At 54.3% G+C, this 20337-nt stretch overlaps 5 protein-coding genes across 5 annotated transcripts; 4 read left to right on the top strand and 1 right to left on the bottom strand.

Annotated features, from left to right (window-relative positions):
* Positions 1 to 230: 230 nt before the first annotated feature.
* Positions 231 to 3224, top strand: PG985_008346 (uncharacterized protein; the record flags this gene model as incomplete). Its single annotated transcript, XM_066828114.1, has 1 exon — positions 231 to 3224. One exon carries the CDS (start codon positions 231 to 233, stop codon positions 3222 to 3224), a length of 2994 nt encoding a protein of 997 aa, XP_066683026.1.
* Positions 3225 to 5437: 2213 nt separating this feature from the next.
* Positions 5438 to 6897, top strand: PG985_008347 (Endothiapepsin; the record flags this gene model as incomplete). Its single annotated transcript, XM_066828115.1, has 2 exons — positions 5438 to 5808; positions 5886 to 6897. 2 exons carry the CDS (start codon positions 5438 to 5440, stop codon positions 6895 to 6897), a joined length of 1383 nt encoding a protein of 460 aa, XP_066683027.1.
* A 1637-nt stretch (positions 6898 to 8534) lies between these two features.
* On the bottom strand, positions 8535 to 9367 carry PG985_008348 (uncharacterized protein; the record flags this gene model as incomplete). Its single annotated transcript, XM_066828116.1, has 3 exons — positions 8535 to 8949; positions 9029 to 9118; positions 9234 to 9367. Coding segments are annotated over 3 exons (639 nt in total), but the record flags the coding sequence as incomplete, so codon positions are not given.
* Positions 9368 to 12706: 3339 nt separating this feature from the next.
* Positions 12707 to 16801, top strand: PG985_008349 (uncharacterized protein; the record flags this gene model as incomplete). Its single annotated transcript, XM_066828117.1, has 2 exons — positions 12707 to 12811; positions 13766 to 16801. The coding sequence occupies 2 exons, from the start codon at positions 12707 to 12709 to the stop codon at positions 16799 to 16801; spliced, it is 3141 nt and encodes a 1046-aa protein (XP_066683029.1).
* Positions 16802 to 17430: 629 nt separating this feature from the next.
* Positions 17431 to 19926, top strand: PG985_008350 (uncharacterized protein; the record flags this gene model as incomplete). The annotated part of the gene is made up of 2 exons (XM_066828118.1): positions 17431 to 18603; positions 18661 to 19926. 2 exons carry the CDS (start codon positions 17431 to 17433, stop codon positions 19924 to 19926), a joined length of 2439 nt encoding a protein of 812 aa, XP_066683030.1.
* Positions 19927 to 20337: the final 411 nt, after the last annotated feature.

Raw genomic sequence — 20337 nt, forward strand, 5'->3', positions numbered from 1 at the left:
ACTTACTACATCCTTCTATTCACCGTCTCGACAAGAGGACAGATTCCTTACGACGACAGGTCCTGGGGCTTTATTGATCAAGACGTCCCGTAGCCCGCTTTGAGTGGATTTCCTGGCCGTCTCCTTCCCTCTCTTTGTTGTAATATTTTTGCTGCAAGCTCGTTAGCACCAAAGCTGGTTTCGCAACATTTTTAGCAGGCGACATATTCGCCGACAGCACCGCCCACAACATGGTGAACCTCTCATCACCACGCAGCCTTCTGCTCTGCGTGGCCGTCCTATTTTCAACAAATGTCTCTGCTATAGCTGCTGTTCTCGGTGTCGATCTGGGAACTGAATACATCAAAGCTGCTCTTGTCAAGCCCGGCATCCCCCTCGAAATCGTCCTGACCAAAGACTCGAGAAGAAAGGAAACCTCCGCCGTCGCCTTCAAGCCTTTCCAAAATGCCCCTAAGTCCGGTGCATACCCTGAACGCGCCTATGGCTCCGATGCCATGGCCCTCTCGGCTCGTTTCCCCAGCGACGTCTACCCCAACCTAAAGACCCTCGTGGGCCTGCCCGCCGACGATGCGCTGGTGGCGGAATACCTTGCCAGGCACCCTGCCCTGCAACTGGAGAAGCACAAGAACCGGGGCACCGTCTCTTTCAAGAGCAAGGTTTTCAGCGCTGAGGAGGAGGCCTGGATGGTTGAGGAACTGCTGGCTATGGAGCTCCAGAGCATCCAGCGCAACGCCGAGAACCTCGCTGGATCCGATACCCTGGTTCGCTCTGCCGTCATCACCGTGCCCCCCTTCTACACTGTCGAGGAGAAGCGCGCAGTCCAGATGGCTGCCGAGATGATCGGTCTCAAGGTCCTGTCGCTCATCAGCGACGGCATGGCGGTCGGTCTCAACTACGCCACCAGCAGACAGTTCCCCAACATCAACGACGGCGCAAAGCCCGAGTACCACATGGTCTTCGACATGGGTGCCGGCTCCGCCAAGGCCACCGTCATGAAGTTCCAGTCCCGCACCGTCAAGGACGTCGGCAAGTTCAACAAGACGGTCCAGGAAGTCCAGGTCATGGGCAATGGCTGGGACAGGACTCTGGGTGGTGATGCTCTCAACTATCTCATTCTGGATGATATGGTCCAGCAATTCGTCGAAAGCCCGGCCGCCAAGAAGGCGTCGGTCACGATCGAGAGCGTCCAAAAGCACGGTCGGGCCATGGCCAAGCTCCTGAAGGAAGCAGAGAAGCTGCGTCATATCCTGAGTGCCAACACCGATAGCCGGGGCAGCTTCGAGGGTCTGTACGATGACATCGACTTTAAGTACAAAATCACTCGCGCAGACTTCGAGAAGATGGCCGAGGCTCACTCCGACAGAGTTGGTGCTGCAGTCCAGAAGGCCTTGGATGCTGCTGAGCTGAGCATCTCCCAGCTGGATTCCATCATTCTTCACGGTGGTGCTTCGCGTACGCCCTTCGTCCAGAAGGCTCTTGAGAAGATTGCTGGCAGCGAGAAGCTCCGTAGCAACGTCAACTCGGATGAGGCCGCTGTATTTGGAGCCGGTTTCCGGGCTGCCGATCTTAGTCCCAGCTTCCGCGTTAAGGAGATCAGGATTGCAGATGCCGCTGGCTACGCTGCTGGCATGAAGTGGACCAACCCCCAGGGTAAGGCCCAGCAGCAGCGTCTGTGGACCGAGAGATCCATTTTGGGTGCTACGCCTAAGGAGGTTACCTTCACCAACCACGAGGATTTGTCTGTCAACTTCTACCAGCAAATCCCCTCTGCCGATGGTGTTGTGGACAAGGAAACCAAGACTTTCACTACCAAGAACCTCACAGCCACCGTTGCACAGCTTGTGGAGAAGAATGGCTGCAAGAACGAGGACATCCAGTTCAAGGTCAAGTTGCAACTGCGAAGCGACGATGGCGAGGTTGATATAGTGAAGGCCTCCGTCGAGTGCGAAGCCGAGGAGACCGACAAGGAGGGCTCCGTCATGGATGGCGTCAAGAACCTCTTCGGGTTCGGCAAGAAGGACCAACAGCCATTGAAGGATGGCGAAGAGAGCCCCGAAGATGCTGAGACTGCATCCACCACCGCCTCTACAGATACCGCCGCTACTTCTTCGGTCGAAACCACCTCCACTGCCTCCACTGAAACCGGCTCTGCCTCTACTGAATCTACAGATGCGGCCAAGCCCAAGAAGACCCAGCTCGTTGTCGTTCCTGTCGACTTTGAGCTCGAGAAGGCTGGAGTGCCCGAGCTTACCAAGGATGAACTCTCCTCCGCCAAGGCCCGCATCAAGTCTTTCGAGATGTCAGACAAGTCGCGCCGCGCCCGTGAGGAGACCCTCAACCAGCTTGAGGCCTTCACCTACCGAGTCCGCGATCTTCTGGAAAGCGAGTCCTTCGTTGCTACTTCTACGAAGAAGGAGCGTGCAGCTTTGGAGAAGAAGTCCGGCGAGGTTAGCGAATGGCTCTACGAAGATGGTGCCGATGCCTCTCGTGACGCACTCAAGTCGCGCCTCAAGGCACTCAAGGATCTGGTGGCACCAGTCGAGAAGCGGATCAAGGAGAAGACGGAGCGACCAGAGATCGTCAAGTCTCTCCGCGGTGTCCTCAACCAGACGTCCACTTTCATTGAGAGCATTCAGAAGCAGATCTCCGAGGCCGAGGCCTGGTCTTCGTCCGCCTCGGCTAGTGCTGCGAGCGCTACATCTGGCGAGGCATCATCTGTCACTGCTGCGCCATCCAAGGGCTCTGACGATTTCGATGGCCTCGAGGATGACGCCACTGCTTCTACAACCACTACGGCTACCCCTGAGGACCGTGGCCCAGTTCCAGTCTTGTACACTCTTGACGACTTGAAGGAGATCACGGAGCTCTCTAAGTCCACTCTCGACTGGCTGGAGAAGAAGCTGGCGGAGCAGGCCAAGCTCCCTGAGACTGCCGACCCCGTCATCACCGTTGACGAGATCGCCAAGAAGTCCAAGAAGCTTGAGCAGGTGGGCATGCAACTGGCGATGAAGGCCGTCAAGAACTTCGACAACAAGGGCGGAAAGAAGTCCAAGAAGTCCGGCAGCAAGTCCAAGAAGTCGGACAGCACCAAGACGGGCACCGGCGCCAACTCGGAGCAGACGATAGATGCCGACCAGATCGAGGAGATGATCAAGAAGATGGCGGCCGAGCAGGCACAGAAGGACAAGGAAAACGAGAACAAGCCTAAGCACGACGAGCTGTAATACTGTACCGTAGCAGCAGTAGTAGTGGTAGTAGAACCAGACGGCTATAGACTTTAACGAACACGATTTTAGATGCAATCATCCACACACACATAGGCAGATCTATCTGTGCTCACACATATCAATGTTGACATGTTCGGGTAGTAACTAGGTAGCCACTCGCACTTGGCATGATCGGGTAGTAACTGAGATAGCCTAAGGTTACTCAGTTCGTTCTGTTTCTCGGTGATTTGTGCCCCTGAAGGACCATTGCCAAGGTCGTACCTAAACAGGCCGAGCCTCCAGATTGAGGTAACGTTGGGGAGATGTTGCAGTTGTCAAACAACGTGAAGTGGGTATGTGCTGTGTCACCAAAGCCTCTCCTTTCGGGGGTACACAACGGTGCAAACAACAGGTCGTACAGGCCCTCGTCGGACTGCCTGCTGTTTGTCATGCCAAGAACAACATAGCGTCGTGCCATCGATAATCGGGCCAATGGGCAGAGAAACCTGAGACGGGCTAGGACGGCGACATATGCTAATGCTTATGCAGTGAACCTGCTGGTGATGGGGAGGCCAGGGAGAGAGGTGCATAGGTTGGGATTGCCCTTGTGGGGATGGGGGGCTGGCTTGGGTGTCAAACAATGTGGCTAGCCGTGGGGACGATTTCCCGTTCGAGTTGATATTCCCTTGGGACGGGGAGGCAGACGAGGGCGGACGGGCACGCACGTCGATGCGGGTATGGCGGTGATGGGGGAGTGACACCCGGCAGTCGAGAGCCATGACCTTCCTGGGTGCCGTGGGAAAGGGAGCTCAGTCCGTGTCAGCACATTGGCACACAGACCGGTAGGATATCTATCTAGATAGTGGCAATATCACACCCGTCCATACCACACTACACAGGGAATCTTGATGAACAACTGAGGAGACTTCACGATATAAGGGAGCCTGTCTGGTGTTTAACGTAGCAGGGCTTGTTGGCTCCCGTGGATGTATAACCGTGGGTTCGCTGTAACAACTATGTCCACCCTGCCAGCCTCTTCTTTCTAGCACTGGGTAGACGAAAAGCAATGAGTACGTAAAGATGACAGAATTGGTGTTGTTTATTTTCGTCGTTTCCGTTTATGATACAAGCTAACAAGTGCTATACAGTAACACGAGGCTTGACAAGTCCTACTCGCTTATTGACTTTTCTCTACCCAACGCACTTGAAGTCATGTTCAACATGGTGTTTGTACATTCGTTCTCAGATATCCATGTCCCTGATGCCCAGTGCAACATAGAAACCCAACTGGGGTAATCAACACATTTACCTACATACGGTTGGATCATGGAGCCCTGCAATTTGCCTCTTTGACTCTTGATGGTCATCACCATGGATTTAGTAGGCTGTCAAATGGCCATCACTAACAGCAGGGGAAGATCGGCAACTGTAACCAGAATGAATGCCGTATGCATGGTTGGTTACCAGACCGACTGCAGATGCACGATAGTTAATCTATAACATGCAGCATTGCACGTACTGCATACCTGTCTGCATGTAAGTGCCTAGGTAGCGTAAGAACCTTGTATGCCATCTACATAGTCAATCTCTCAAATGAGTGACCTAATATTCAATTTGAAGTTCTGATTGCCCTGAAAGATGGGTCTGGTAGGACAGTCTGGAAGGGCGATGGCATGATGGTACCCGTGCCTGCTTCCATTGATGTTACCTGTGATGTACCTGCCTTCCTAGAGCTGTACCACTGTGCTCCTTCCTAGCTCCAGTTCCAGCCATTCCACGACGATTTGGAGTTTTCGAGGGTTCTTTCCATTTTTGAAGCTTGGCCAGCTCCTTCCTGGACTGTTCCACTGCATCTGCCCATCCCACCTTTATTTCCGTCCAACACTCACCCTTCAATCCAATTTGATGCGAGGCACCGAATGGGCAAACGAGTCACGACATTTCTCTGCGTCTTTCTGTCTGGGTTCTTCTCCGCTGGTCCGACATCTGACACCCCCAAGGTCACCCACTGGTTGAGTTGAGACACTATAAGAGACCAAACTCCTTTGTCAACCCAAGCTCTCTCGTTTGACCTTTCCACTGACAAGTCGGGCACATCTGGAGCTTCCACTTCACCCTTACATACTTCACATCCTCTCCCTCACCTCAGTCAGTTCTTTTCTATTTTCAACCCGGGCACCCTAACAACATTCCCATCACTCACGGTTCCCACTCCAAACAGACCGACAACCATGGCAGGCTTCACGCATGTCTGCCTGGTGGCAGCCATGTGGCTGACCTTGTTCTCTGCCTTCGTTGCCTCCGTCCCCGTCTCTGGTGGTGGTACCTTCTCGGCCCCTGTTGCCTCCAGCCTCAAGCGCCGCGGTCACGTCGATCCCCGTGTTCAGTACATGCGCACTTTGGCCAAGTACAACATCCCTGTCCCCGAGAAGCTGAAGAAGATCGCAATGCGCAAGATGACCAAGACCAAGGCTACCTTGTCGGCCAATGGCGGTGCCCAGGCTGTCGCTGAGGAGGATGATTTGTACTTCATTGCCCCCGTCGGCATCGGATCCCCCCCACAAGTGCTCTACCTCGACTTCGATACGGGATCCTCAGACTCGTAAGTGACAGCAATGCTCTCATCTCTATAGCTGTATGCTATTAGATCACATTTGCTAATAAAAGCCACCTGTGTAGCTGGGTTTTCTCTACCGACACCGCGAAAGGTGAGGTTGAAGGCCAATCTCTCTGGGATCCACGCAAGTCTTCCACCGCGGAGCTTGTCCCCAACACCACCTGGGAGATCATCTACGGAGATTTCTCTAGTTCGTCGGGCATAGTCTACAAGGACACTCTTACTCTCGGCGATTTCACCATCAACAACATGACCATCGAGTCGGCCGAGGACGTGTCGGACACCTTCTCCAAGGACTTCAAGATGTCGGGTCTTCTGGGGCTTGCGTGGCCCAGCCTTGCCCAAACCACGCCTCCGCAGGACGTTCTCCTGGATTTCTTACCACAGGTCCTCAAGGACCCGCTCTTCACCGTCGACTTGAAGCATAACAGCGACAAGGGCTCGTACAACTTCGGATACATCGACCATAGCCTGCATGGCTCGGAAATCCAGTACATCGACGTCGACAACAGCGAGGGCTTTTGGGGACTCCAGATGACTGGTTACGCAATCTCCGGCCAAGACGTCCGGTATGAGTTTTCCACTCCCAAGTCGGTCATCGTAGACACCGGCACGACTCTTCTTTATGCCCCCGACTCTGCAGTCGAGGACTACTTCAGAGCAGTACCCAGTGCCAACTTCTCGGAAGATGCCTATGGGTATATCCTGCCTTGCAACGCGACACCGCCCGACTTCATCTGGGAGATCGGTGACGCAACCGGTGAACGCGTCGTCGGCCGGGTTCCCGGAAGCTACATCACATTCCAGTCACTTCAAGATGTCGTCGGGGAGGACGAACCATTCGAGCCTTGGATGGAAGGACAATGCTATGCTGGTCTCCAGAGCTTGGGTAGATTCTCGAGCCCCGAGGGTATCCTCGGCGATATCTGGTTGAAGTCAGGCTTCAGTGTGTTCGATGTGGGCAACAAGAAGTATGGAACGGCACCCAAGCCCCTGGACGCTACTAACAAGAAGCTGGGCCATTACCGCCGAGACAAAGTCCCCTTCTCGCGCAAGAAGAAGATTGTGGTGTAAGCTACAAAGGGGTTGCGAACTTCATCGTTGAACAGCTTTGGTGAGAGATACGCTTGAGTGTAATACTGGGGTGCGATGATTTGCTTAGACGATCACGGCTTGATCATGGACTGTAATTTTTTGGAGGAACATGATCGGATCAACTTGACCGGCTAATGGAAGGAATAATAAGACACCATTTGCGATGTTTGGCTCTCGTATCTTTGACTTTTGTTGCAATGACTTGTGATGGACTGTCATCTCGCCTAATCGCAACCACACAATTGCATGACGCGCAAACAGGAGTGTGTCGCTAACTGTAGTATACACCCAGCCTTTCGACTGTCCAAGTGTCCCGCAGCCACCTGACTAGCAAATTACTCAGCCATTCGCAGAATCTGGGGTTTCGGCCCAAAATAGAAGACTCAAGTATAAATAGAGATTTGCCCCTGAGTGACCGGATTCCGTCAGTAGTAGTACAGGTAATCCGCCCTGCGCTTGCTTCGAAAGCGGAACCTTCTGTGCAGTATCTCCCCAACCCCAAGAATCTCCATGGCTTGAAGTCAAACCGGTCCGAGGGTATTGAAAGGCAATGCCTTATGATGACGCAAACTTTCTTTTAGTATATACATTTATAGATATGATGGTTCAATTCAAATTTGAGTCAGACATCTGAGACATAAGTGTTTTGTTTTTTTGTTGTATTGTATCCAGGAAAATGCATTAGAAGCTCTTCTCCCTCCTGTGCTCTATAACCCAGTATTTACAATGAAACCCAGTCAGGATGTGGAAGATGGGTTGGAATGGAATCCATAGCAACCCTTTCCCGTGTGTTTGCGACGGCATGGCGAGGCAAATAACACAACATGCTGTGCTATAACAAAAAAATGATGAATGCGTCCCAGTAGTATTCGCCAACTCCTCGGCATTCCCCTTCAATCCCAGGCGAAAAAAGGTCTCGTTCTATCGTACTCAGGTAACCAGAGACGGGCCGAGTCAACTGCCGGGCGTCGGTTACCACGGGAACCTGCTAACCGTACTCCTTCCTTCACCCCCTCCCTCCCTCCTTTCCCCCCTAAATATTTGTGTAATGCGTTACATACAGCTCATGCTCGATGTTGCCCGAGGTCGTGTTTACTCAAAAAAGCGGGCAGACATTGGTGAGCTGGCCTTCGCTAGAATGAATCGTGTCGTGAAATGAAGATTGTCGAGGGAATATTATATGACGATGAGACGCCGTAACACGCCACGGATGACCAAAAGGATCGTCTCTCTCTAGTTTAAACGAGGGTATATGTTTGTTGTATGTGGGACGAGCAGCCAATGCTGTCGAGTGCGCTCGTCGTGGGGATGCCAAAAATCGAAAAAGTAGTCATGTTCGTTCGTAAGAAGCCACTCATCTGTGTCTCGTATCCAGTTGTGTAGCTGATTGCCGGTAGTTGAGCTGTTGCCGTGGTTGTTGATTGTCCAAACGACGGGGTGCCAGAAGCCTTCGGTAGGAACGGGGGGAATCTGGTTGCACGCCGCCCAGCAAGCCAATGAGAGCATCCGCCGGGGGAAATGGTAACATCGCAGGACAGCAACGGGGGAAAAATAGCACAGCCGTACAGCAACAAGCAGAAGTCGACGCTTTGAAGGGGCGGGACGAACAAAGCAGATTAAGAATCGCGGTCACCATCTTTATAAACAAGAACCATGTCAGTAAAACTTTGCGTCGCAAGACCGTTGCTACCATAGTGATGTGGTTGGGGGAAGGCGAATGCTGTGGAGGGGTCAACGAGCTCGTATTCACCTTCACTGGCTGTGGGAGTCGGCGGCATGGCCCCTCCATGCGCTGGTGCTTGCTGGGGCTGTTTGGCCGTACCTGGTCTGGAGGTACCCATGGATCTCTGGGCAGCCATCTGGGCGGCCGTGTCCTTGTCCGCGGCGAGGTCGCTGGCGGCCTGTCGCTGGCTCTCTGATTGAGCGGCTGTTCCTTGGCCTCCGCTGCTGCGCTTCAGGCGAGCCTCCATCTCCTTGATGCGCTTCTCGAGGGCCTCGAGCTCCGTAGTGTGGGTGCTGACCTTCTCCTTCCTGTGGGTTGCATTGAGAGTCAGCTAGCGTTCTTACTCTAGCGAGGGGCAGGGCGCTGCTGGGAGCTTAGTAAACGGACCTCTTGTTGAGCTGCTCGTCTAAGTCGGCGACGCTGTTCTCGATCCGGAAGATGTCCATAAGCTCTGCGCTAAAGGAGCGGGCAATTGTGCTGTAGTGAGGCAACGGCTATTAGTCTCCTGTCGTCGCTGGCTAATGTCGCCGCGTCCCTCCCAGCTGGGCGAGGCACGCGACGCCAGAGCAGATGAGCAGTGTGCGAAACTCACGATTGAGGACGGCGGCCATTGGGCTGCCAGTTGCGGTCGAGTTCCTCATCGGTGGGGCTCATGGTGACGGGATCCGACATGGTAGAAGATTTGTATGTGTCGGCAGTAAATAAGGGATCCAAGAAAGCTGTTGGGCCTTGCTGGATCAAAGAATGCGAATGCTGCTTGTGCCGGTAGTGGGTGTAATGAAATTGGCCGTCAGTGTGTCCGGTCGGGAGTCGTGGGATGCCCGGGTTATATGGTGTGTATGAGTATGTGGTGTTGTTATATGTATGGTATTGGCTACGGAGGGAGGAAGAGAGAGCGCGCAGGACGGGTGTAGAGTGAACTGGAAGAAGGGGTCCACGGGGGGAAGGAATTGGCGGTTGATATGTAGAAGTACTAGAGCTGGCCCTGACCGACCTTGGTAGGAGCCGGTAGGAGCAGGAGGAACAGGATGGATGGCAGTCGTCCAATCACGACGCAGGCGCAAGCAGATGACTATGCTGACTGGGGGCGTGAGAGGGAAGGACCAGGAAAGGGGGGCATCAGGCGAATTAATTGGCGGACCAGTTCAACATTGAATTATGTGGAACTCGAGCGACTCGACCAAATTTCAGGCAAGAACCCTCTGAAACAATGAACAAGCCTCCCAGCTGCCCGGAGAATGCATGCAATGGGTGACGGATGCTAAGGTCAGGTATTCTCGAAATCCTTCCTAAGGAGCCAAGCCAGGCGAAGACTGGATGCTGGTTGCTTGTTTCTTTTTGTTGTTGATGATGTCCGACGGTTACGACTACGGGGGTTGATGGGGGGAAAAGCTGCAGGTCGCGGGTCTGTCTTGTCGGTCTGTCTAATGCATGTATGTCTCTCCCCTCTATCCCAGGTTTCTTCAGAATCAATGGGCACACACGGGTCCTGTCTCGACGGAGTGGACGGACGTTTACTTGCTGATGCATGTGAGTATTACCTACATACAGTGTTTACCTAGAGCCTACAGTACCTAAGAGGTAGGTTGCATACTCCCCAATTGCGTGTACCATTAAACAAAGTTGAGGGCAGTTAGGGCGTTGCATCAGATGGTTATCAATCTGTCCGCCCGCCGGTCCCGCCTAGGAGTATTCTCGTCCGATCTATGCGGTTAAGGTCGCCTCTTCCTTTCTTTGCTGGATCGAACCAAGAGAGCCTCCCTGCCCACCTGTATCAAATGTCTTATTTAATAATAAACCTGGCCAGTAGATCTACACCAGGCTAATAAGTTGGAGAGGTCTGTCCCACTCTGGAGGCACAATACAAGTACATGAGGCATGTAGAGGTGGATGTTGGCGGTGGAGCAGGGAGGGTTTGCACAATACCTGCCTGTACTGGTAGGTAGTGCAGGCCCGGAACGCTTTTCACACCAGCGGCAATACACAATGCACACCACAGTTGAGGCTACTAGGCTGCTAGGCAAGACACTTGCATCTCGCTACTATTAGGCTAACTGCTAAAACATTCGAAAAAGAAGGGTCCAAGACTGCAACTGTTCATCATCATAGCGTGTAGCGTGCCAATCGAATAGCCGCCGAAACGATGGATGATCTGAATCAAATGGAATCTTCTACCGTGCCCTGACTCGGAGGCGGGCTGGCGGGCTTAGGCTGGGCTCCTGCTGGGAAACCTTTACACTCCAGCCCGGCCTGCTGTAGCTTAAATGGACTTCCATGCCAGGCAAAGTCAATATGCAACAACCATGGTGTTTTGGGTATTGCAAATACTTTTTTTGATCATCATCATCCTTCATCACTGCAATGCCACGCTGCTGGAGACAAAGGTTTCCTTCCTTTGGATCGATGATTTGACGTGCATGCAACTATTGACCTCAGCCTCCATCCCGTTATGGACTTATGAAATGAAGGTCGTTTCCTGTTCCTCTCGTCTTCTCAATGCTTCTATTTTATTTCTTGCAGGGCATATCAAACTAGGGGGCTACGGGGCATATTAGCAGTGGGGCAGGAAGCTATATCCAAGGGATCGACTTGCAGCATTAGGCAGTGCAGGCCCGGGACGTGCTGCATGCTTTAACTGCCAAAAGAAAAAGTTGACGGGAGGGCGACAAAAAGGTTGGGCTCCTGGAGGCTCGCATAAACCGCATGAAGTCGGCTTTAATTGCACTCGTTCCTCCAGGTATGCCGCCTGTGTAAATTGCTACCTCAAAAGCTTGCCCTTGCAGTTACACTGCCCGGATCCGACATGCGTTGAACATGTTCAAGAATCAAGACGATACCTGCATAACGTGCCCATGCCGACATAAGAAATTTATGATGCCCCTATTTCCCGTTGTCTCTGTCGGCGTTGCTGCTGAATCGCGAACCCCATCCACCTTCTGCCTCTGACGGTTTATTACACAAGATCCATCAACAATCTCCCCCAACCGTGCGACGGTGCCGACCTATCCATTTCCAGAAGATCCTCGTCATGATTCAGCATCACGATGCCTGTCTGCCCATATGATAAACCACACGGCGCAACTTGACGTTGCACCGGACACTGGCCGGTTCGTGGGACGAGATTGCGGAAGGCGTGCATCAGACCAGCGGGTGCGCTGGGCTGCGGCCGGGCTCCCACAGAGGCTTCTGGTCAACTGCCATCAGCCATCGAGGGCATGTGCGCACCCTACACGCGATCACACACACCACCCCTCCTGCGACCACACACGGGGTTGATGACATCAATAACTGGTGAGCATCGTTCGGAGGATTTTCCAACACGTTTCGAGGCCTAGCTTTCCTTGTGTGTACACGTATCCGTAACTGCCACGGTATACATAGCCTTTGCAGCAGTCTCACCGCGCGCCCTGCTCGATGTGCACACCGGACTATGACATGCAAGATGACTTGCCCCTATTATATCTCGTATATAGGACATGATGGTTGCGTTTCTCATGGAGTGCCATTTCCAACGACGACTATCCGAACCTGTTCCAGTATACTTTGCATCCAGGAAAGGTCGTTAATTACCTACCATTTCAGCCGCCAACTAGCCCGTGATCATCTTCCCAAATGATTTCTTTATCGTTTACTAGGATGCGAGCTAGGATCAGCCCGCACCCACCCCGACCCCGGGGGGCCCTCGACTACGTACATTTACCGCAGCAGGGTAACTTGACTCGATAAGCTTCAGGGTATCCTCAGTTTTTTTGGTTAAGGTACCAGAGTCAACTTCCCACGATGACGAGTCGCTGAGGAGCCGCGGTTCTCAGGTACGACTGCTGCCCTACGTCGAAATATCCTCATAATTGAAGGTAAATGACTACGGACGAACGACTCCGAGTACGATACGGTGTGCAAAGCTTGCACCTCCGGTGGCTCCGTATCCGGCTGCCACGATTTGATGACATGCGCATTCGAAATATCCACCAACCTGGCTATGATATCCTGTCGTGGTCTGTCTCGAGTTTGCTCATCTTTACAAGCGGACATCGTGCCAAGCTTCGGCAGCCACGATGTTTCGTCATGCAGGGTCTTGCGATTGCCTTCGGCGATGTGCGAATCTGCGGCGCAACCACGTTCTTTGTGCGAAGGCTGTTGTGCCTAGGGAAATCCTTCCAACATTTCAAAGTGGGATGTTTGGGTAATGCCACTTGCCTTTGCCAGGCCCTTGCAGTCCATGCCGTCATTCTCCCAGAAGGATATCTATATTGATCTGGTCATGTACTTGATGTAAGTGTTGGAGCGCCACGTTTCCTACGGTCACAGCTCTTTGAAATGACAAACACGATTCACTGTTGCCATGAACGTCTTTGTGGCACATGCCAGTAAAGAATTCGAATACAGACAAACGCGTCTCAAGCGATAACACCAATTACATAGTCCCCTTAAACCGGTGGCTGCAGCATTGGTGTCAAGGTCGAGGTGCTGGTGTCGATTTACACCTATGGTATATCCGACCTTGGCCGTGCTACCATGCTAAGGGTATACTTTCAAAAAACGATTCGGAAGCAGAGACGATGCACGGATACCAGCTTTTGGTATGAAGCCCTCTTGGATGCCAACCTAGAAGTAGAAGAAAATAAAAGAATCCCTATCGAAAGAAAAAGTGCTCTTGAAAGATTATGTAGATGAAGGCAGATCCAGCCATCCAATCGAGTCAAGCCACCAAGGCCCTCACCCAAAAATTAGAGAGGCTGACGCCCTTTTTCTAGCGGCCAAACAGAGCCCCCTCCAACCTTCCATAGCCGATCAGCACTGACAACCGACCACGGGCACCCACTCTAGACTCAACACCACCCAATCTACCCGTCCAGACCTTCCCACTCTACACACTGTACATTCAAACTCGAGCATCACGTGACTTCTGGACAATCGTCGGAATAGCAAGCAGGAAGCCATCGCCAACGAATCCATCGCCAGCGGGCTCGTATGTCGCATAATTCCCTCGCGACCCATCGGCGCAGTCTTAATCGACTCTAAAAAACATATCCCCATCTTTTAGTATGTCATTCCGATGGATTTGAGCGCCCCGCGCCCCGAAAACCTCCCTCAGCCTCGCGTTCTAACCGTGACACCCATCAGATCCTGGCGCCGATTCACCCTCTCACGCGACGCGACGGTCCCCTCGACCACGGCCGAGACGGATACTGGGGCATGAATTCGACGGCATTCACAAACCTCGAGTCGCTATTTTTATTCAGATTGCTACGCAAACACGGCTTTGCCGACGACGTCTTCAATCGCATTTCGGATGAGCTCAAGAATAATAAATTAATATGCGAGCAAGAACGCTTTGCTGCTGGGAGGCTGGGCCCCGAGTCTCTCCAGGAGCATGCGCTTCAGCTCATCCGGGATGAGATGCCCCAGGCTGCCTCGGTGCCGGCCGGTGGGCAAAATGCGACCGCAAACGGGAATGCGACGGGAAACACGGGCAGCCTGTCGCCGACGGCCAAAAAGCGCAAGCTATCCAGCCTTCCGCTGCCGACACTCAAGGATGCCCGCGAACAAGCCGATAGGGTCATCCCGGTACTACTTGCAGTCCTGCAAGAACGGTATAAGCAGCAAATGGTCAGGGCGATTCAGGAGGACGATGATAAGATCTTGAACCTGCAACGCGAGATCGCGGAGCTGGAGAAGAAAGAGAGCGCTAGAGCTGTTGTCCAGCAGCAGCCCCAGCCCCAGCCCCAGCCGACGGTGCAACCAGAGCGCAAGATTGCTGCAACGAACGGAACACCTACGCCCTCCACTGAAGAGCCCAAATCCGCCAAACCTTTCAGACCGAATGGCCAGGTTACTCAGACACCAATTCCGGTGCCAACACCACCGCAATTACAACCACAGAGTACTGCTGCCAACAAGCCGGCAACTCCAGCGCCGGTCTCACAACCTCCGTTGCCCCAGGATCGGAGGCCTGTCCAGCCAAATCCGTCTACGCTGCCGCCTAACGTGCGGCCTCCGAGCGAGGTGAGGCAAACTACTCCTGTTAGCAGGCCTAGTGAGCCCCCGAGACCGCCCAGCGCTGCATCTTCCGGCCTCCAACATCCCCAAGCCGCTCAGGGATACGGACTCCCGCAGCCCTCTGCTTCGCCGCAACCACACTTTCCTGAAGGGAACCTTCAACGTCCTGAGAGCTTGCCTAGGACCCAGACTCCAGGACCCCGGCCAAGGCCTTCTCCTCAACCACAAACCCCGAGTACTTTACAGTGGGAGCCTCCATATAGACCTCAGCACCAGACTCCAGTCCCGTCACCTCGGCCACCTTATGCTCCCCAGCAGAATGTGAGACAGCCTGGCTACCCTAATCAGGCACAGGCCGGACACTCTCCACAGCAGCAACAGCACCAATACCCACCACCGCCAAACTATGCTGCAAACCGACAGGCTCCTCCTCCAGTGACCCAGCCACCTCAACCCTCCCGAACTCCCACTCCTGGTACTACACAAGCTCCTCAATCTGTGCTGGTGCCTCCGCAGCATGCCGGCCAGCTACCGCCTTCTTTGGGTTCCTTGCCCCTGAATGCAACTCCGGATGGGTCTGGACAGCAGCCACCGCAGCACCGTCCGGCACCAGTCATTCCCTCGACTGGTCCACCTACTTCGGCGTCTCCGGCACCGGCACCGGCACCGGCACCACACTTTCCCCAGGCACAGGCGTACCAATACCCAGCTCAGCAGGCAGTCCGGCCTCCTTCGTCGGCGGCCCAACAGGTCTCGACCCCAGTACGTGCTCCGAGTGTAATTCTGCCAACGAGCCAGCGTCCTGCGGTACCAAATCAGCCCCAGCCGCCGCCTAGACAATTTCCACCACCCGCACCGCCGGCACCTTCGACTCCGGTAGCAAAACAGCCGGACACTTCCTCAAAACCGCGCGGTCCCCCTTATCCTGGTCACCTCTCAGGCCGCGCAGAGCAACCTCAACACCAAACTCCGGGGCAACCCAGAGCTCCGTTGGGACAGCCCATTTCACAGACGCCATCGGCTGTACATACACCTGTTCATACGCCATCCGGGTCTCAGCTGATATCACACGTGGTCCGAGGCCATGGCACCAAGTGGACTTCAACCCCAACTCCCGCTACCCCTCGAATGGAGATGACAGGCTATTTCGATGTAGCCAGCCCAAGCTATGAGCCACTCAGCCCGCCTTCTCAACATGCTCAACTACCCAAATCTTCCTCGCAGCATTCTGCGAAGAAAGAGTCTCGGAAGAGCGTGTCAAAGATTGACCCAGCAGCGTCAAGGCCAAAGAGCAGGCTTTCGCAAAGCGCTCATATTGCAGAAGACCCAGCTGACGATCTTGATACCCCGGCACGAGCTATTAAGAATGAGGAAGCCACCCCGAAAGCATTCGACGACCTGGGTGGCGAGGGCGGGCTTATGATCCCGAGGAGCACCAAACGTAAGCGAGAGGAGTCCCCAGAGGAAGCGGCATCTTCGGAACCACCGACACATGTATTGTGGACTCGTGCTTTCCAGAAAGTCAGTGCCCAAGCTCTGGAACAGGTTACGAGTCACAAGCATGCAAACATGTTCGCGGGTCCGGTCAAGGTCAGGGACGCTCCCAATTATAGCGACATCGTGCTACAGCCAATGGATTTGAAAAAGATCCGGGCAGCGATACACCAAGGCCAGAGACATGCACAGAACGTGGAGAAGACGCTGTCGGATATTGACCCGAGCGCCATGAACGTTTGGCTACCCACCTCGGCGGATCTGGTTCCACCGCGCGCTATTCTCAACATAGCACAGTTGGAGCGCGAGTTGGTCCATATGTTCGCCAACGCCACCATGTACGCAATGGACCCTGATCGCGGTTTCGGCCCCGAATTTGTCAAAAAGCGAGGCGAGGACGACGCGGACGACGACGAGGGTGTGCTCGGGTACGAGGTGGACGAAAACGGGATCGTCAAGCAGACACGCAACATGTTTATGGAAGTTGAAAAGCTGCTGGGCGACCTGCGAAGCGAGGTCGAGCGTAACGCGCAGCCGGCCGGCGTCCCGCCTCTAAGTCGTAGCGTGAGCATGGTGGGCGGCGAGGCCACGGCGGGAGAGGAAGAGGACGAGCAGGCAGATGATGACGCCCCCAGTGTCGCGAAGAGGCGACGGGTTAGGGGTTAAGGGGCAAGAGGTGTTCGTAATGAATGAGAAAGTGCATGCATCATGACTCACTGAATTGGGCCACGCACAAAGGCATTACGAGGGTTTTTGGGGGAGAGGCCAAGTATCTATCAGCATTCCATGAGGTCTGTCATGGGCTTACAGAAGGGGAAGAAGAACCTCTTCGTTGTATATATTTTGCGAGGCAATGCATAGAAAGAAGCGTTCTACATACATACAATAGGAACCAGCATTGGGCAATAATCATGAACCGTAACCCGGCCTCGCCTCGCTTGACGTAGCTGCATATTGTGTATTCCTTTTCTAGATGAAGCCTGGATGTGAGGTATTGTTGGTTAATCTCATGCCGTCGAAGTTGATCAATCGGCTTAGGTAATGGCAATTGCTCCATGTGGGGTTGGAATGCCACTTTAGCAGCACTTTAGCAGCAGCCCACCCCCGACGCGTTAATTGCATACTCCCTTGTCGCGTCCAGCCCGCAAGCGCAGACGCGCTAACCTCAACTGAGCCTTTCTATGTACATAACATATCAGTCTTATGCCCGAGCCGACCCATTCAAATCCGGTATGCATGTTCGAGGATAGCATTCATACGGCCACTGGAGATCGAGAGTGTACTGTCTGTGAAAGATGGTCCCACGCAGAGTTATTGCGGACTCGGATGAGGAGGAAGACCATGACTTCGACAGTCCTCTGAAACCGGCTCCCACCGCGGCGCCTCCTGCTGCGGCTGTCCATCGTCATGATGTAGATGGCGACGCGGAGGCTCCTGAGATGGAGCCGCTGAGCCCTGTGCACCAGATCGAGGATGCGTTGCTACATAATCACGAGTATGGCCATCAACAGCCGCATCAACGTACATCTGGCTCAACGGACACCACTTTCTTCAACAACGTACATGATGAGCACAGGCTTATGGCCCAGCAACAACATCAGCAACAGCAGCAGCAGCAGCGTTCTAGCCTCATAGAGAATATCGTTCGTATGAGTCAGAAGGCGAGCGGCGGCACCAGCAGCAGCGGGGACAACGTGTCGCTGCCGCCCAAGGCGGGCCACAGACTCGTCAAGTCGTCCAACGTGTCCTCGGCCACGGACGTCACGAGCCCGGCCGTGAAGCTGGCCAACAAGGCGAAGGCGAACGCCGCCGCTACTACTACCACCCTGTCCGGGAAGCAGGTGAGCAGCGCGAGCGAGATCACGACGCCACGCAAGAGCGACGGCAAGGACGAGTGGGAAGTCCCCTCTAGCGGAGACGAGGGACGCTCCAGCAAGTCGTCGGCCAAGTCCGCGACCAAGACGTACGGCAAGAGGAAGCGAGGTAGCATCTCGAGACCTTCGCCGTCGGCGGCGGGTCTCTTCGCCGGGCCCGAGGAGCTCGAGGTTGCCGAGGTCGACCGGAGCTCGTCGGACCGGCTGCCTGCCGCAAAGAAGGGCAAGATGGTGGAGATTGCCTCTAACGAGTCCATCATTCCGGATACCGGCAAGTTCTACATCGCCCCGAGCAGCCTGACCCCCAGCCAGAAGGAGCAGTACAAAACGGTCCACGTTTCTTCCTCGGATGATAATAGTGGGCACGGCAGCGGTGGCGGGGCGGCTGCGCCCGACTTGTCCATGGCGCCTCCGCCTGCCTCGAAACCCAAGTCGAGCTGCGCGACTACTATTGCGTATTCGACGCCGAGCAGGTATGCGTCGTCGGGCCCCAGGCCACCCTGGGAGCTGGCGCAGCCTGGGCTCGATGATGACGAGCCAATGGGTATCGAACACAATCAAGAAGGGCCAGAAATCACAGAAAACATGGTCGACGTAGGTTATCTCACTATCAATCTCACTCATACTGCAAGCTAACTGTTTCCCATACAGTTGACATCATCTCCAGATATAATTACTTCTGCCAAGAGCAGAAGACGAGAACCAACATCAACAGGGAAACTACCAAAATTGCCACGACAATTGTCGCGCGTAGACGAGGAAGGCGTCCAGCCGATCGGACGGTCTCCGTCCCCAAAGCGACAGAAAGCAAGGAAGAGGCGGTCGGATGATGAGGACGAGCTGGCCGGGGACGACGACGACGGGTGGGACTCCGAGGACGTGGGGTTCCATCGGGAAGTCTACAAGCCGCGGCCCAGCCGCCGAAGATCTAACGGGGCTAGTAATAAGGACAACAATAACAATACCCGAGCGGCAGAGGCCGACCCCAACGATGACGTAATCCAGGACCTACCACCGACTCAAGATCCTCGCCAGCTGCCAGTAACAACGGAAGAGGCCAGCAGGGAAATTCCAGAAACGCCAGATATCGTTACAAAAGCTCCAGCGCCGGCTACAGATTCAGGTTTAGTCATGGTTGATGGGAAACCTCCGCCGAAGAAGCGAGGTCGCAAGAAGAAACAGCTGCCGCCGCCTTCGGCCAGTGATGAGCTGACACAGGCTCAGGCGCCGAGCGTGTCCGGAGCCGAGTCAGGCGTAGCGGACCCAGAGCCGACAGCGGCAGACCCCTATGCATTCGGAGACGATGCTGCACCAGCGGATAAGCCCAAGAAGAAGCGAGGCCGGCCGCGGAAATCGGACACTCCGGTGAAGGTCCCCGAAAAGTCCCCTGTAAGGACGGAGCAAAACACCCTTCCAAGCACGGCAGACCCGCTGGCCATGGTCGAGGAGGACTTCGCCCCAGGGGCCGCCACAAGACCATCGGCAAGGCGTTCGGCGAGCGAGGAGATACCGCCCTCTGAGGATGAGGACGAGGACGACGAGGATGACGAGGATGACGAGGATGACGAGCCGGTGGTGAAGAAGCGAGGGAGAAAGCCCGCTAAACGCCCCAAGGTATCCAAAGAGCCCGAAGTAGCTACTACTCAGGGAAGCGCTTCTCCGCTGCAGGAAGTTGACCGCAACACGAAACTGCAGTCTCCGGCGGTGACGGCAACCGAAGCCAGTGAATCGGAAAGCAGCACCACTGCTACTAAGAAACCAGCTGCTGAGCCGGCGGCGACGGCGGCTTCTTCTACTGCTACCAAAAAGACTGCCAACCCCGCGACGCCCTCGCAGCAGCCTGGCAAGGTGGCTTACCGTGTTGGGCTCAGCAAGAAGTCGCGCGTTACGTCCCTGCTAAAGATCATACGGAAGTGAGCGAGCAGTAAATCGGTAAAGCAAGCCAGTCTCCTGCATAATGGAAGACGAGCTGGAAGGAGAAGTGCCTGTGCGAGAGTACGAATAAGATTCGATGCCATCACGTGTCTATCGTGATAGCGTGATACCCAAGCTGGCAGATGGGTTTTTTGAGGTTCCTTTTTGATGGTACCGTATGGGACGTCAAGTATGTATATCAAATGGGCGCCACGGAATAGGTAGAAGAAGCGGTTGACAAGATACCCCTGGTGTGCTTTGGGCCGCGCGGTTGGTTTGGTACATGGTATGTACAGTAATGTGGCAGAGTAGGTAGGCCTTGATTGGGCTTCGAACTGTTGTCCCGAAGAGGTAGACGACATGCTACGAAAGCAAAAATGTAAGAAAAATAATAAACTCATAATATGGTCAACC

Source organism: Apiospora marii (assembly GCF_038362585.1).
Source record: "Apiospora marii strain CBS 49790 chromosome Unknown utg000005l_segment0_segment0, whole genome shotgun sequence".
Classification (NCBI taxonomy): Eukaryota; Fungi; Ascomycota; class Sordariomycetes; order Amphisphaeriales; family Apiosporaceae; genus Apiospora; species Apiospora marii.